The 13,854-nt window shown below is 42.0% G+C and overlaps 1 protein-coding gene and 1 long non-coding RNA gene across 2 annotated transcripts; one reads left to right on the top strand and one right to left on the bottom strand.

Moving 5' to 3' along the window:
• Window positions 1-228: 228 nt before the first annotated feature.
• On the bottom strand, window positions 229-4,518 carry LOC122997198. Its single transcript, XR_006407177.1, has 3 exons — window positions 4,507-4,518; window positions 3,788-3,794; window positions 229-554 (listed from the first exon to the last, which is right to left on the bottom strand). It is a non-coding gene; the product is annotated as an uncharacterized LOC122997198 (long non-coding RNA).
• Window positions 4,519-9,816: 5,298 nt separating this feature from the next.
• Window positions 9,817-13,853, top strand: six3a (SIX homeobox 3a). Its single transcript, XM_044372014.1, has 2 exons — window positions 9,817-10,764; window positions 12,845-13,853. The coding sequence occupies exons 1-2, from the start codon at window positions 10,073-10,075 to the stop codon at window positions 13,035-13,037; spliced, it is 885 nt and encodes a 294-aa protein (XP_044227949.1). The 5' UTR covers window positions 9,817-10,072; the 3' UTR covers window positions 13,038-13,853.
• The last annotated feature ends 1 nt before the right edge of the window (window position 13,854 follows it).

The following is a 13,854-nucleotide window of genomic DNA, read 5'->3' on the forward strand; positions in this document are numbered from 1 at the left end:
CAAGTATACAGTTGCATAAAATGGAAATATTAAAGTAAAGTATATGTACTTCATAACTTTAAGCATAACACTTCCATTTTCCTTCATTTTTCCTCTGCTTCTCTGACATGCTGCTCACTGAACCAGCAAGTGAAAAAAACTACATTTATTTACTGAAGTGAGGTAGGCTACTTTTACTTTAGACTACTTATATAGTCAACTTATATAGAATATTATATATATATATATACATATATTTATATTTATACTCCACTACATTTGCAGATTAAGTATTCTGGTGCAAAATATATGAAGTGATAAAATATGATGCATCATTATAGACTAAACTAGGGTAAGGTAGTCCAAATTATGTTCAAATTCACATTAAAATGTTTTTTATATGGCAATATGTCTGTAATAATAATGCAAGTAACATGTAAGATAATATAACACGAGTAAAACTTTAAATGCAGGACTTTAACTTGTAATGGAGTATTCATACTGGGAGCAGCAGGTTGCTGCACGTTGTCTTCCTCTTTCCCTCTGACCTGAAAGCAGTTTTCTTTTCTTATAGGCTATTAATATTTGTCTGTTTTCATGAGGGTTTCGGGGCGTGGCGTGGGGTCAGGTGAGTCACAGCAACGTGTTAGTAACTGTGGTCCTGCTAGTTGTTTCAGTTTTTACAATGATTGCTTGACTTTTCCTCTTTGTTTTTTTTTCCTTTGAAATATCACTGTGATAACTGCTACACTTTTTTGATGTTGTGTTGAATTTCAAGTTACCTCAAGGAGTTTCTGGATCCTTGGTTCCTTTGCACACTGACAACAATGATTGTTTTATGTTGAGGGCGTTTTGTAAGTAATTTCAGGGTATAATGGGTTAGAATAATAACAAAACTAAACATCATAATAAATCTATAGCAGTTTGGTGCCCCTTTTAGTTGGGAGCTCCAGGCAGTGGCCTACCTTGCCTAATGGTAAAGTCCATCCCTGCGTCTTAAGTATCCCTGAATTGTCCAAATGTGTTGTTTGATTAGGCTGCAATATTGTGGTAAATAACATAAATTTTAAGGCTGATGTTCTCTAACTTAATGATTTAAGGATTCTCATTGTCATTTAAATTAACTTTCACAGACACAGTGTTTATGTAGACAGGTGGATCTATATCCTACCATTAATATCATTGAAGTGGTGTCTGGGGTGACAGTGTAAGTTATTAGATTAATTTCTCTTCAAATCCAGGAAACTAAATGTTATGGCAGCCTAAATGGTTTTAATGAAAGACAGTCTAAATGAAGCTAAATGTATAAGAAAAGTAGGTCTACAGTATCCATCCTACTGTTGTGCAAGAAAACCATAAATACTTCTCTCCATGACAAGAAACAAATGGCTTACATTAAACACTGCATTACACATTTAGACAAACACAGGCTACATGATAAACCCATTTTGCCACTGCTGCAGTGAAAACAAAAATTATATGTGCAAATTGTCCAACCAGCCTCTGTTTGCAACTATTCTTCCACTTTTTCTGATATGCTGCCTTCCTGCCTGCTCAGGCCCTCTGTGCAGGAATTGTTCTCCTGAACAATGATCACAGCCGTGCAGGCCAACAATCCCTGCACACTGAGCGGATATGACATGGCCCACCTCTTTTACACTTCATGCCTGTCTCAAACTTGACTTGGGGGTAAACGGGCAATCGAGTGGAGTAATGTCAAAAGCTGCAGTCAAGGAGGGAGAGAGAGAGAGAGAGAGAGAGAGAGGGAGAGAGAGAGAGAGAAAGAGAGAGAGTGAGTGAGTGAGTGAGTGAGTGAGTGAGAGAGAGAGAGAGACGTCATTTTGTTCATTGCGTGCCATGCAAACACCGCAACAAACAAAATGTGAGACAATGACAGGATCGTGGGTGACACGGTGACTGTAACCTTCACACACACACACACACATACACATACACATACACACGCACACACACACACACATACACATACACACGCACACACGCACACACGCACACGCACACACACACACACACACAGACACAGACAGAGAGAGAGAGAGAGAGAGAGAGGCACACCTACTCAACTCAATATGGATCTATAGATCATTCACATTGGTCAATTATAAAATAAAGCTTTAATGAAAGCATTGACCGCCTGAGAGAAATTGTGTAAATTGTTAGGTGGTTAAATGATTGTGACAAGCAGGCACTGCAAGGGTAAACAGTGTAAACACTTTCTGATTGCAGCAACTCCACAGACCACATAGTGGCATTATCTCAAGGAACGGTATTTATCAGTTATGAGAGTATTCAGAAACTATACCTAAGTAAACGTAGCTATGCCACAGTGCAAAAGTACTACATTCAGAGTTGTGCTTGTGAAAGTACAGAAGTATTATCAGCAAAATGCACTGAAAGCATCAAAAGTAAAATGACTTATTAAGCAAAATGCCCCTTTTTAGTAGGTTGTATTATACATAAAATATTATTGCAACATGCAACGAGCATTTTTAAAGTTGTCCAAGGTGAAGATAATATCACAACTTTTTATGCTGCTGAATAGTTTGATATATTTGTATGTAAAATATGAATGTAAAGTGTGAAGTAACTAACCATAACTGTCAAATAAATGTAGTGGAGTAAAAAGTACAATGTTTTACTCTGAAATGGAGAGGAGTTGAGGTAAAGTAGCACAGAAACACTCAAAGTATCTCAATAATGAAGTGCAGCAATTGAGTAAATGTACTTAATTACTTCCCACCACTGGTTTGCTGTTATGTTTCTCTACATCTGTGTATTAAAGCATACTGTTCTTTTTTCACTCACACAGCCTTATGATCCTCTCTACCATATCAGTAACTTACAAATATGAGGCTATTTCACTTCTTAAATGCTAAAATGGGAAATGTCAGTTGTGGAGCATGTGGCCAGCCCAGCAGCATCTGATCCCGGGTTAAAAGGGACTGCGTGGCCAAAGAGTTGAGCGGCCTCGACTGTATGCATACTGTTTGTGGTTTTCACATCTCTCACATTAGTAAGCTTTGAGAGCGATATGTCAGCCAGAGTAATTACGGCTTGTCAGCTCCTGTGACACCGGGCCTCCACAGCTCCTATCTGCAGAGCCGGGGCGCTTAATCAGCCTTGACAGTCAAGTCGAAAATAGTCATATTTTCTTGGTGAAATTCTGTCAACATTTCTGCTGATGTAACTATGGCCATCGTTTTAATTCTTCAGAGCTCTCGAGCGCACATTTAGGCCTACACGTGCATATGAATGGCTGATACACAATGAATCTTCAATGATAAGATGCTGAAATAAACTGTAGCAGAGCTGAGAAAGGGGAGAGGGGCTTATTTTGCGCTTCAACAATAGTCATTGGGGAATGGAAGGTGAGAGTGAGCATCATATGTAAAGCTCGGGGCAATGCATCTGATATGCTCCTATTATATTTATTTCTCTGTCTCCAGATCAACTCATCTACCTGGAAGAGTGAACACACGGCTTCCTCCAGCGCTGCTGCTCCGTGTCATATTGCTGCAGCTCTTTTTTACACTAGGGACCAGACTGTGCGGTTAAACTCACAATAAAAGAGACGACATGAGAAAGTGCACGTTTATGTGGAGTTTAGGGCATGAGGAATTGGCCTTATGAGTCACTAAATGATTTTAACGATTTCATACATATTTAAAGATATGCAAAAAGTTTTTCTGTCACTATCACCAGATGACAAAGTGCCCACAAGGGCAAGCGTCGGTATTTGACGACTTGGGAATGAGAATATACTGTGTGGTTGAGGCCACTTTGTCACCTGCTGGCTGCCACTGGATGTAGATTTTCTACAAGCAATGGTAAATCCCATTAACGTGTGCAAACATATTGTGTGATAGTTTGTTATTTTGTTTTTATTCCTCAAATCACAACTTGCGACGAGGCAATGTGTGGCCTATATTCTGTCAAACAATCGTTTCTACAGCCAATACGTCATAAAATAGACAAATAAAATGTGTGAATGACCTCATGAAGGCAGAGAGAGAGAGAGAGTGCTCAGATTTAGACGGGGTGGGTATCTACTCATAACTGCAAGTTAAAATTAAATAATGGATCTAAGTTGGATTTTACTTTTAAATCCCTCAAAATTTGGTGTACGCGCCACCTGTTTCGGAAATGATGACTAGCGGGCAGGGAGAGACTAGACGAGCCTAATTGATTTTTAAGTGGTGCCTCTGTGGGTTAGAAGAGTAAGAGGGGAGTCCACTTCAGGGATCGGCCAAACTCCTCCAGTTTGTACCTGAATTGAGGGGCAGTGATGTGTTGCTGATGCGGCTCAACAACCCACACTGGGGGCCAGACGAGGGGTGGACGGAGGGGCCAGAGCCCGAGCTATCCTACGCTCCGGTGGGGGATGGAGGGTGATTATAAGCGAACTTACTTCTGCAGAGGCAATAAGCTGACACGTCAAGCCTCATTCACCAAACAATAGAAGACATAGCAGGTTTGTGATACGGGCACGCAAACACAAACACCCACCTGCTCTTTCTCCTCTGTCCTTCTGTCTCTCTGCTCACATTTATAGTGATGATTAGACACCAATCTTCAAAAACGTCAATATGAACACAATTCACTTTAAGCTCTGCAGAGTGTGTTAATTTCATTTAGGCACGTGTTGTTGTACTGTTAATAAAGAAAACTGGCATACTTCCGGGCAAACTATGTCGTTAACGTCACATTCTTTGGAAGAGTAGGATATATGCACCACCCACCTTCATTTGGAAACACACGTTTACACACACACACACACGTGCGCGCGCGCACACACACACACACAAACACACACACACACGCACGCACGGGCATGCATGCATGCATCATGGAGCCCGGACCTGCAGAGAAAAAAGCAACTCTCCCTAGAGTGAGCGGAAGAAAAGGGGGAGAGGGAGGCCGGCTTGCAGCTCCACTCTTCCAGGGTCTCACACACAAGATCCGGGCGCACGGCTCCATTGAGTACAAGGAGGCTTTTGCATGGAGGTTCATTAGAAGTAACGAGTTGACACAAGGTAAATCTTAATGTTGAGGCGCCTTTCTCTACCGGCCCGGGGAGGAGCCCTCATTAACTGTCGCTAACAACCCGTGTAAATACACTGATTGGACAGCTCCGATACAAGCTCCCAGCCCTGCCAGGAAGTCCCCCTAATGAGACCACACAATAAAAACAATAAAAGAAAAGAGGGAGGGAGGGAAAGAGAGAGAGAGAGAGAGAGAGAGAGAGAGAGAGAGAGAGAGAGAGAGAGAGAGAGAGAGAGAGAGAGAGAGAGAGAAATGTTAGAAACTTTTGTATAAGGTTCGCTGTTAAAGTTGGCGCCACATCATTATGACTATTCCACAAAATTGTACATTTCTTCTTTGGGGTAATTTTAAATGAAGGCGCCGTTGTGTTTAGTGTATGTTTCTACAAACGCACACGGGAGGGGCGACCTATTGCACCTGTGATTATGACTAAGTTGGCAACTGTTTACAGTTTAAAGGTACAGTAACCGACTTTTGTCACTTGGGGTCATTAAATCAAGTAAATCATAGATAAAATGGCATGCGTAATTTTAGCCTATAAAGGGTTTGAAAGGGAAAATTTTAATATAAAATTGCCACAGCAGCAGAGCAGAGGCTTTATCTCAGAGCAGGAGAGAATGCACTGCAAAAAATGTCTACATCTACACACTTCAATCTTAATTTTATCATCTTAATTTTTTTTTTCCCAAACAAGGTGAAATTCTGCCAGTGGCAATAATAAGCTGATTCCAGACATTTCACGTGTTGCAGGGATTTTGTTATCCTGCAAGCATCCTGTGTATTTGCATTCTGAAGCAAAGCAGAACATCTTATAATAATCCACTACAAGCAAGAATTTGACACCGATTCAAAACTGTCCCGAAAAAAGTTGATTTGTAATGGAAACAATCTGAATGATCTATTTCATTTCTCACGCTGTGCAGGCATTTTCAGTAAAAACAGAACAGGATTTTACACTGATTTTAACGCTGCATTAAATGGTTTGTTTAGATTGATACTTTTTATAGTGTAGACACAGTGTAGAGTCTCTGTACCCTGGCAAGGCCAGTGTGGGACGGAGGGGATTGTGCGCCCCGTCCCGACAGCATCACACATCTCCTCTGCAAAGGCACAGATCTCCCCGGTGCTCGGTGAATACAAAATAGCAAAAAAATACCGAATTAAAATCAGACTTCAGTGACAAGTTAATTATCTCCTCATTCAAATTAAAAACGTCATGATCATCTTTTATGTAGCCTATAATTACATACATATTTTAAAAGTGTCCGAAAATGAAATTAGTCGCAGTTTATACGGAACACCACTGGCAAACATCGTAGACGGAAACGGGTCTGTTTAGACAAAACTTACAGGAGCCGCTCTTGGATTTCCATCCTGATCTTGGACAAATTCACGAGTGAACCAGTGCCACGTCCAGTCCCAAGCTCGAATGGTGACAGTCGGGACTGGACCCTGCTCACAGCTCTGCAAAGGGACGAAGAAGAGCAAGAAGAAAAACAAGAGCAAAAAAAGAAAAGAAGGTAATTCCTGATAACGTAGCCTAAAACACAAGCGCTGAATTTCCACATCACTAAAATAAAATGTCATTCATTTCTTGGCGTGAATGATAATTAAAAGTTCTCATGTATTAAAAATATGAATGGTTGCATGCACGTGAGCGTGCACATAAAACCATGAACAAACATTAAGAAGAATAAATAAAATGAACGGTTATCTTGTGAATACGTACCAGTCACTGCTCCAAAATCTGGTCCTGTGTATTGTGATGAATCCAGGATGGAGCAGCAGGCACATGAGTCTCTCCTGTGTTTGTCAGGGAGGGATGTGCTGCCTTTTCTGGCCAGCCTCTGCAAACCGGGGTCAACGAGGGAGCAAAAAATAAAACAAGACCCTTTCTTTCGTGCCTTCTTTCTCTTTCCCTCTTACCTTTTACAGTCAACACCTTCTTTTTCTTTCTCTCATCCGGTCCCCTTCTCTCTCTCTCTCTCTCTCACTCCCGTACATGACGTAACATCAGCTTTGTTTATTTGCTCCCCTTAATGGAACAGGCTGATAATGAAAACAACTTACTAATTGGCAATTAACCAGTATGGCAACTAACATTTTAGATTTACTGCGTGCCGCAAGAACAGTTCATTTCTTTAATGGCAATAACTAATAATAACAACATGATTTTATTTATGCAAAAGTTTTTTTAAACAGAGTTTGACAAAGTGATTTATAATCAATCCACAGAAATAAGGTCATACAGGAGGAGAGATGTGGCTGCACAGCAGACGGCAGGCGTCTCTGTCTGCTTGATGTTTCCAGTGTTTTAGCGTGAAAAATGCTGTTTGTGTTGTGGTGTCTGCAGGTTTAGGCTGTAAGTAAACGGAGAAGACGCTAAATGCTCGATGTGCATTCAGAGCTCTAGTCCCCCGCTGCTCGCAACATTCAGCAAGCCCTCGGATAAACACACAATTACGGCAGGTGAATAAACTTGTTTGGGGGGTGTTAATTACATGCTTAACGTAAACAAAAGCCATGTAAAAGAATGTGAATTACCAGTGGCTTTTTCCCTTCAATCCCCATTCAGGTTTTACATTTCACCTCTAGTCTCTTCTAGGAGTGATTTCCGAATTGCCTGCGAGGGCTACTCCCAAACAAGGCTCCTCCAAAGCATAATGCTGGATAATACCTGCAGCTTTGGCTTGAATGGTGATCACCTAAATTGGTGCACCAGGAACTCAGTCAGGTAGGAGGCTTTACATATTCGGAGTAGTGCTGTTAAGCCTGCACTCTCAACTTAATGTTGGTGTGTGTGTGCGCGTGTGCGTGTGTGTGTGTGAGTGAGAGAGAGAGAGAGTGAGAGAGAGAGAGAGTGAGTGAGAGAGAGCGAGAGAGAGAGAGAGAGAGAGAGTTACAGAGAGAGGTGGGTAGGGGTGTATAGGCTAGGAGGTTAGTTTTAACACCAGTATGAAAATACCAGCCTTTACTTCCAGTCCACAGAGCTTTCCAATGCGACCAATTCAAGTGCCACTTGGAATTAGTTCTCCTGAGGTTCGTATAGCAGCACAGTGGACAGGTTTGATCCCATAGTCCTACCCCCTCATACACGCGCGCACACAATCCCAAATGACACACACACACACACACTCACACACACACATACACACACACACAAAACGCCTGACCCTCCAACAAGATCATCACAACCCCTGCTCTGTATCACATACACCTATACACACACACACACAAACTGTCACAAGACACGCGCACGCATGTGCACGCACGAATTAAAGTGCCCAATTTTGCCCCAAAACACTGATGCGTAAAAGTGCGCAAAGGTGCGCAAATTGCGCGCTCACACCAGCAGTTGTTAAACTGTGTCAGTCAAGGTGAAATGGTGAACATAAACAGGTAGCATTGACTACACATGCATGCTGAGCTGGTCTACTCACTGTCCCTCCAATCTTGAAGTCGGTGGTCTATCTGGCCAGCGCCGGAGAATGTGCAAATCTGAGAGAGGGAAGGAAAAGTTTTGAATTCCTGAATGATTTTGTAGAAAGGCGGCTTAGGATCATTATGTCAGCTTTACTGAGGGCGGATTAAGTGGAGTCTAGATGCTACGCCTTGTACACGGCCCTTTCACAATGTGAGCACTGTTCGTGTTAGAGTGAACTCACACTATTTTAACACCCTATAAGCCCTGTCTAAATATGAAGCCGTTTTAGCCATAAACATGAAAATCACACCGCCGTGGCTACCGCTATAAGCCGAATCCTGTGACTGGATGTGGACATTGATCATGTCCTTACCACTAGATCAAATGCATGAAAACTGCTTTTATGTCCCCAAGAAGCTTTCATGTGGCCATTTGATTGTAATTCCAATACTAATGGTATTAATTAGAGGCTAGACCATCAAAAACCCCGTGATAAACTGGTGGCATCAAAGGCTGATGCCAGTGACAAACAGTTTTCCAACTGAAACGCCATGATCGTTGTTTAATCAACACAACGCTGCGCATCGATATTCATTTGGAACAATAAATTTTGTTGGTTGGAGAGGATGCGGCGGGCAGGGGGCCAGGGCTGCGCCCAGCGTCCCACAGACAAGGCCGGGGACAGCAGGAGGGGGAGCGGCATCACACTGCAGCCTACACCCGGACCAGCACCCACCCAACACAAAGTGACCACACACACCAGCGAGTCCGAGTAAAGTCATCTCAGACAATGTCATAAAATTGCGGACATGCAATTTTTCAAATCATCGGCGGATCCAGGGCAAAAGCTAGGAATGTGTCATAATTTGATCTTTTAGGAAACAAGAAAATGGAAAGTGATAACATACATAAAAAGGAAAGAAGACCCTAACGTCCTCCTTTCCCTCGCAGGAAAATGAATAGACTGATAAAAAAGATTAAAAAGTAGCTAATACAGGAAAAACTACAAGAAAATAATGTGCAAATTGACTCGCTTCTATTCAAAACGCGTATTCCCGAGTTGCAGTCATTGGTTGTCCATTTGTCACCCATTTAAAGCTTCCTCTGCCTCCCTCCCTCCCTTCCCGTCTCTGCTAAGCATCTCCAGTCTACATATCTTCTTTAGCTTTAACGAGCCTCGTTAAGATCGCAATAATATTCCACCCTCTAATTGCTCATTCCATTCAGCAGATAGGCGAGCATTGGCTTGTGCCTGATGCGCGCGGTGCGGTGGGAGGGTTGCTGTGGAGATCGGAGACTCTGATAACCCCCCGTGCGTGCTGCACAAGTGGTGAAAGCCTCGCGCTACGTACTGGCTAATGATTGGCACGCTTGACAGTGATTGGCAGGGCTGCCATGACAACGCTACAACGACACCAAGAAGACCAATAGAAAAGGGAAACAAAATGTTTCAATGCTACACTCAACGGCGGATTTAGGGGGGAGATATTATGAGGCTGGTGTCATTAGGCGATAGCCATTGAATCATTCAATCTTTTTTACTAGCCGTATTTTTTCGGTTTTTCCTTTTTCTCGATAATTTTCTTTCTCTCTCAGGTCATTTCCATGGTTTTCAGATCCCCTTTAGAGCTTTATCCCTCCCATTTCTTCCTGCCAAACTTCGCTGATCGCCCTCTGCTACTGGCGAACAGCGCTCCCACCACCAGGTCTCCAGAAGACTTGTCCATGTTTCAGCTACCGACACTCAACTTCTCCCCGGAGCAGGTGGCAAGCGTCTGCGAGACGCTGGAGGAGACCGGGGACATCGAACGGCTGGGCCGCTTTCTGTGGTCCCTGCCCGTGGCTCCGGGAGCGTGCGAGGCGATCAACAAGCACGAGTCCATCCTGCGCGCCCGGGCCGTGGTGGCGTTCCACACGGGGAATTTCAGAGACCTCTACCACATCCTGGAGAACCACAAGTTCACCAAGGACTCACACGGCAAACTGCAGGCCATGTGGCTGGAAGCGCACTACCAGGAGGCCGAGAAGCTCCGCGGTCGTCCCCTCGGACCGGTCGATAAGTACCGAGTGCGGAAGAAGTTTCCGCTGCCTCGGACCATCTGGGACGGTGAGCAGAAGACGCACTGTTTCAAAGAGCGGACACGGAGCCTGCTGAGGGAGTGGTACCTTCAGGACCCATATCCAAATCCCAGCAAGAAAAGGGAACTGGCTCAAGCCACTGGACTCACTCCTACACAGGTCGGAAACTGGTTTAAAAACCGGAGGCAACGAGACAGAGCCGCGGCGGCCAAAAACAGGTTGGTGATTTTGTTCCTCACAGTCAAAACACAAGAATGCATGAATGTTTGTATTCAATGCTTAAATTTAAAAGAAAAAGCGGAGGTTTCATTAAACATGTAGTTATGCTCACAGATACAGACTGTCTAGGAAACAGTCGAGTCTGTCTGGCAGGGGGAGGGAGCAGGCTGCGGCGACATTTTTGTTATGAAGTGAAAGCAGGGAAAACATCGAAAACACAATTTATGCTGCTGTAAAAATCCAAAACTGTCTTTAGAAAATAGCTTCGGATGTTTTCTTTTATAAATTAGAAGCTTCTAGAAACATCCTTCGACGTGTAATTTAACTTGCAGGCATTTTAAACGGAATAAGGAATTATGAGATAAAATAAATATCCCAAATGTTAAAAAATAAGTTGTGTGCTCAAATAAGTCACAATAATAAAACAATAATTTTATAAACACAAATTACGTCGTTGTTAAACTGAAGAGGCGATTTTTACGCAGTGTTTCTTTTTGTTGTTATTAAAACAGCTTGTATATTTTTTTCCCGTAAGAGTGAAAGTAGTACAGTAGTAAATAGTAAGAGTGTTGGATTACACATAAACATGACTGAGCTACACTTATTTATAGTATCACCAGGATTTGAAAAACAGCTTTATTATTATTTTTTTTAATCATTAAAAGGTTTATTAAAAAATATGTTGACTAAGCAAGTCTTAATATTTAACAGGTCAAAACATAATTTTATCCAGACCTTTAAACACATTTGAAATTGTTATGTTTTGCAAATAATATTAAATATTATTGTGTCTTTTACCAAAGCTATAATGATTTATTTAAGCTACACGGCACATACTACAGTACATTCATCACGTACTTTAGTGCATTTATCATTTTAACATCACATGTTACTTTGGATTGTAAAGAAAGATAATCTCAAAGGATAACAGAGATATTACTGATATTACTTGAATAAAATGAACATGAGTATTAAAAAAAACAACATTTGAAGACAGGCTGTATTCATAACATTAACTGTGGTATCATTCCATTGAAATGCTATAATTGATTAGAAAATACCTCGCAGAGAACTAAGCCATATGAACACTATTCTAATCGTTTTGCCAAATGAAGAGATATAGCCTATTTCCAGACTGACATTATCCCGCCGTGATGGAGTTATTATCATGAGTGGATTGGAGATAAACATTTAGGATGATTGGAGTAACCTGGATCTCCACGTCACTCATTCATATACTTCCACTTCCATCAGTCTGCAATGTATCCGTGTCAAAGCCTCACGACATTTTGCACTTGGACAAAGGCCTACATTTCATTTGGATTTATAATATTTATTTGGTTGTGACACTGCAGCGTTATGGGGCTTTATGTGGTAAATAAAACTGTGCAGCAACGAGGAAGAATAATAAATGTAGCAACAAATGCACGTAGCAACTGAAACCGGAATAAAAACTAAACAGCTACAGACTGCTGTTGTAAAGAATGCCACTAAAGTGTTTTTTATATAAAGACACTTAGTTGGGAGCGCCCCGGTAGCCGAATGTTTACTGCGCATGCCACATAACCGCAACGTCCCTGGTTAGTTTCCAGCCAGGGACCCTTGTTGCATGTCAAACCCATCTCTCTCTCCCCTTGTTTCCCGTCTGCCTCTTCGCTGCCCACTGTGCAATAAAGACAAAAATGCCCCAAAAAATAATCTTCAAAAAAAAAAAAAAAAGACACTTAGTTGGAATGACAGCTTAATTTTTCACACATAATTTAAATCCCAGATTTCTGACTTGCGCGATTTTCAGGCCTACTTTTGTTGAAACAAACAAAACAAAACAAAAAAAACCCCATTACATTTCTTCCAACATTTGGTAGTCTAAATAGTGCTGTGTTTTGTCCCCTGAAAGCTGGCTATTTGATAAAAGCATGCATGCATGGCTGGGGCCGGCAGGGGGAAAGAAAGGCGAGTTTGAACCCCTATTTTGCAGGAGGAGGAGGGGAAAGGGGGACATTCTCAGGTCTAATTGCCATTTCTCTCATTTTTTTTCTTCTTTTTTTTCCTCCCCTCCTCGCTTCTTTTCTTCTCCAGGCTCCAGCACCAAGCAATAGGACCGACCGGTATGAGGTCCCTCTCAGAGGCCGGGCTCACCCCTCACAGCTCGGCAGAGTCGCCTTCAACCGCGGCCAGTCCCACCACCAGCGTTTCCAGTATGACAGAGAGAGTTGATACTGGGACGTCCATCCTGTCCGTCACATCCAGTGACTCGGAGTGCGATGTATGATACGGAGAAAGAAACACAAAAACAAACAAAAAGAGAAATATTTACAGGGAAAATGGACCTGAGAGGAAGAAAAAAAGACTTATGAAATATCGCGGATGAAAAAAGGACCGATTGATATAAATATTAAAATAAAAAGAGATAAAAGCACGTCGGTTTTTTTTTTTTATTAAAAAGCGCTTTCAAAGGACCCACGCCTCCCCCTCCTCTTCATACCCCCACACCACCACCATCACCACCACCACCACCACCACCACCACTACTACTACTACTACTAGACTACTTGCATGATGTTTTTTTTTTATTTTTCATTTTGTAATCAGGGAAAATAACCTGAATGCAAGATTTTCCATCAGGAACATCGATCAGAGGGAATAAAAACAGATCGTCTTGGTGTCTTCGTCGCTTTTTTTCCCCCCCATCTCCGTTTTTAGTCCAAGTGATGATGATGACGGTGAAGCAGCCGCCATGCAGACAAGATGCAATCCTGTTTTTACTTTGTGTTCATCAGACAATCATTTTAAGTCGTAAGCACCTTTTTTTAATATACTTCTGTCACTGCCTGTGTGGGGTACATGGTCAAAAAAAAAAATGTTGAACGGGATCGTTTATGACTGTATCAGATTTTTATTTTTATTTTCAAAATTTTATATTGAATTATGTATATCTCAAATAATGCGATCATTCTCCCGGTCTGTAATATACGTGTAGAAATATGCTTGTACATAATTATTGCTCTCCCCCGTCTCATCCTCTTTTCTATCCCTTCCTCACTTTTCTTGACTTGGTGTTCCTACATAAAATATTTGTCAAAACTTAC

The sequence above is a fragment of the Thunnus albacares genome, chromosome 14 (genome assembly GCF_914725855.1).
Source record: "Thunnus albacares chromosome 14, fThuAlb1.1, whole genome shotgun sequence".
Classification (NCBI taxonomy): Eukaryota; Metazoa; Chordata; class Actinopteri; order Scombriformes; family Scombridae; genus Thunnus; species Thunnus albacares.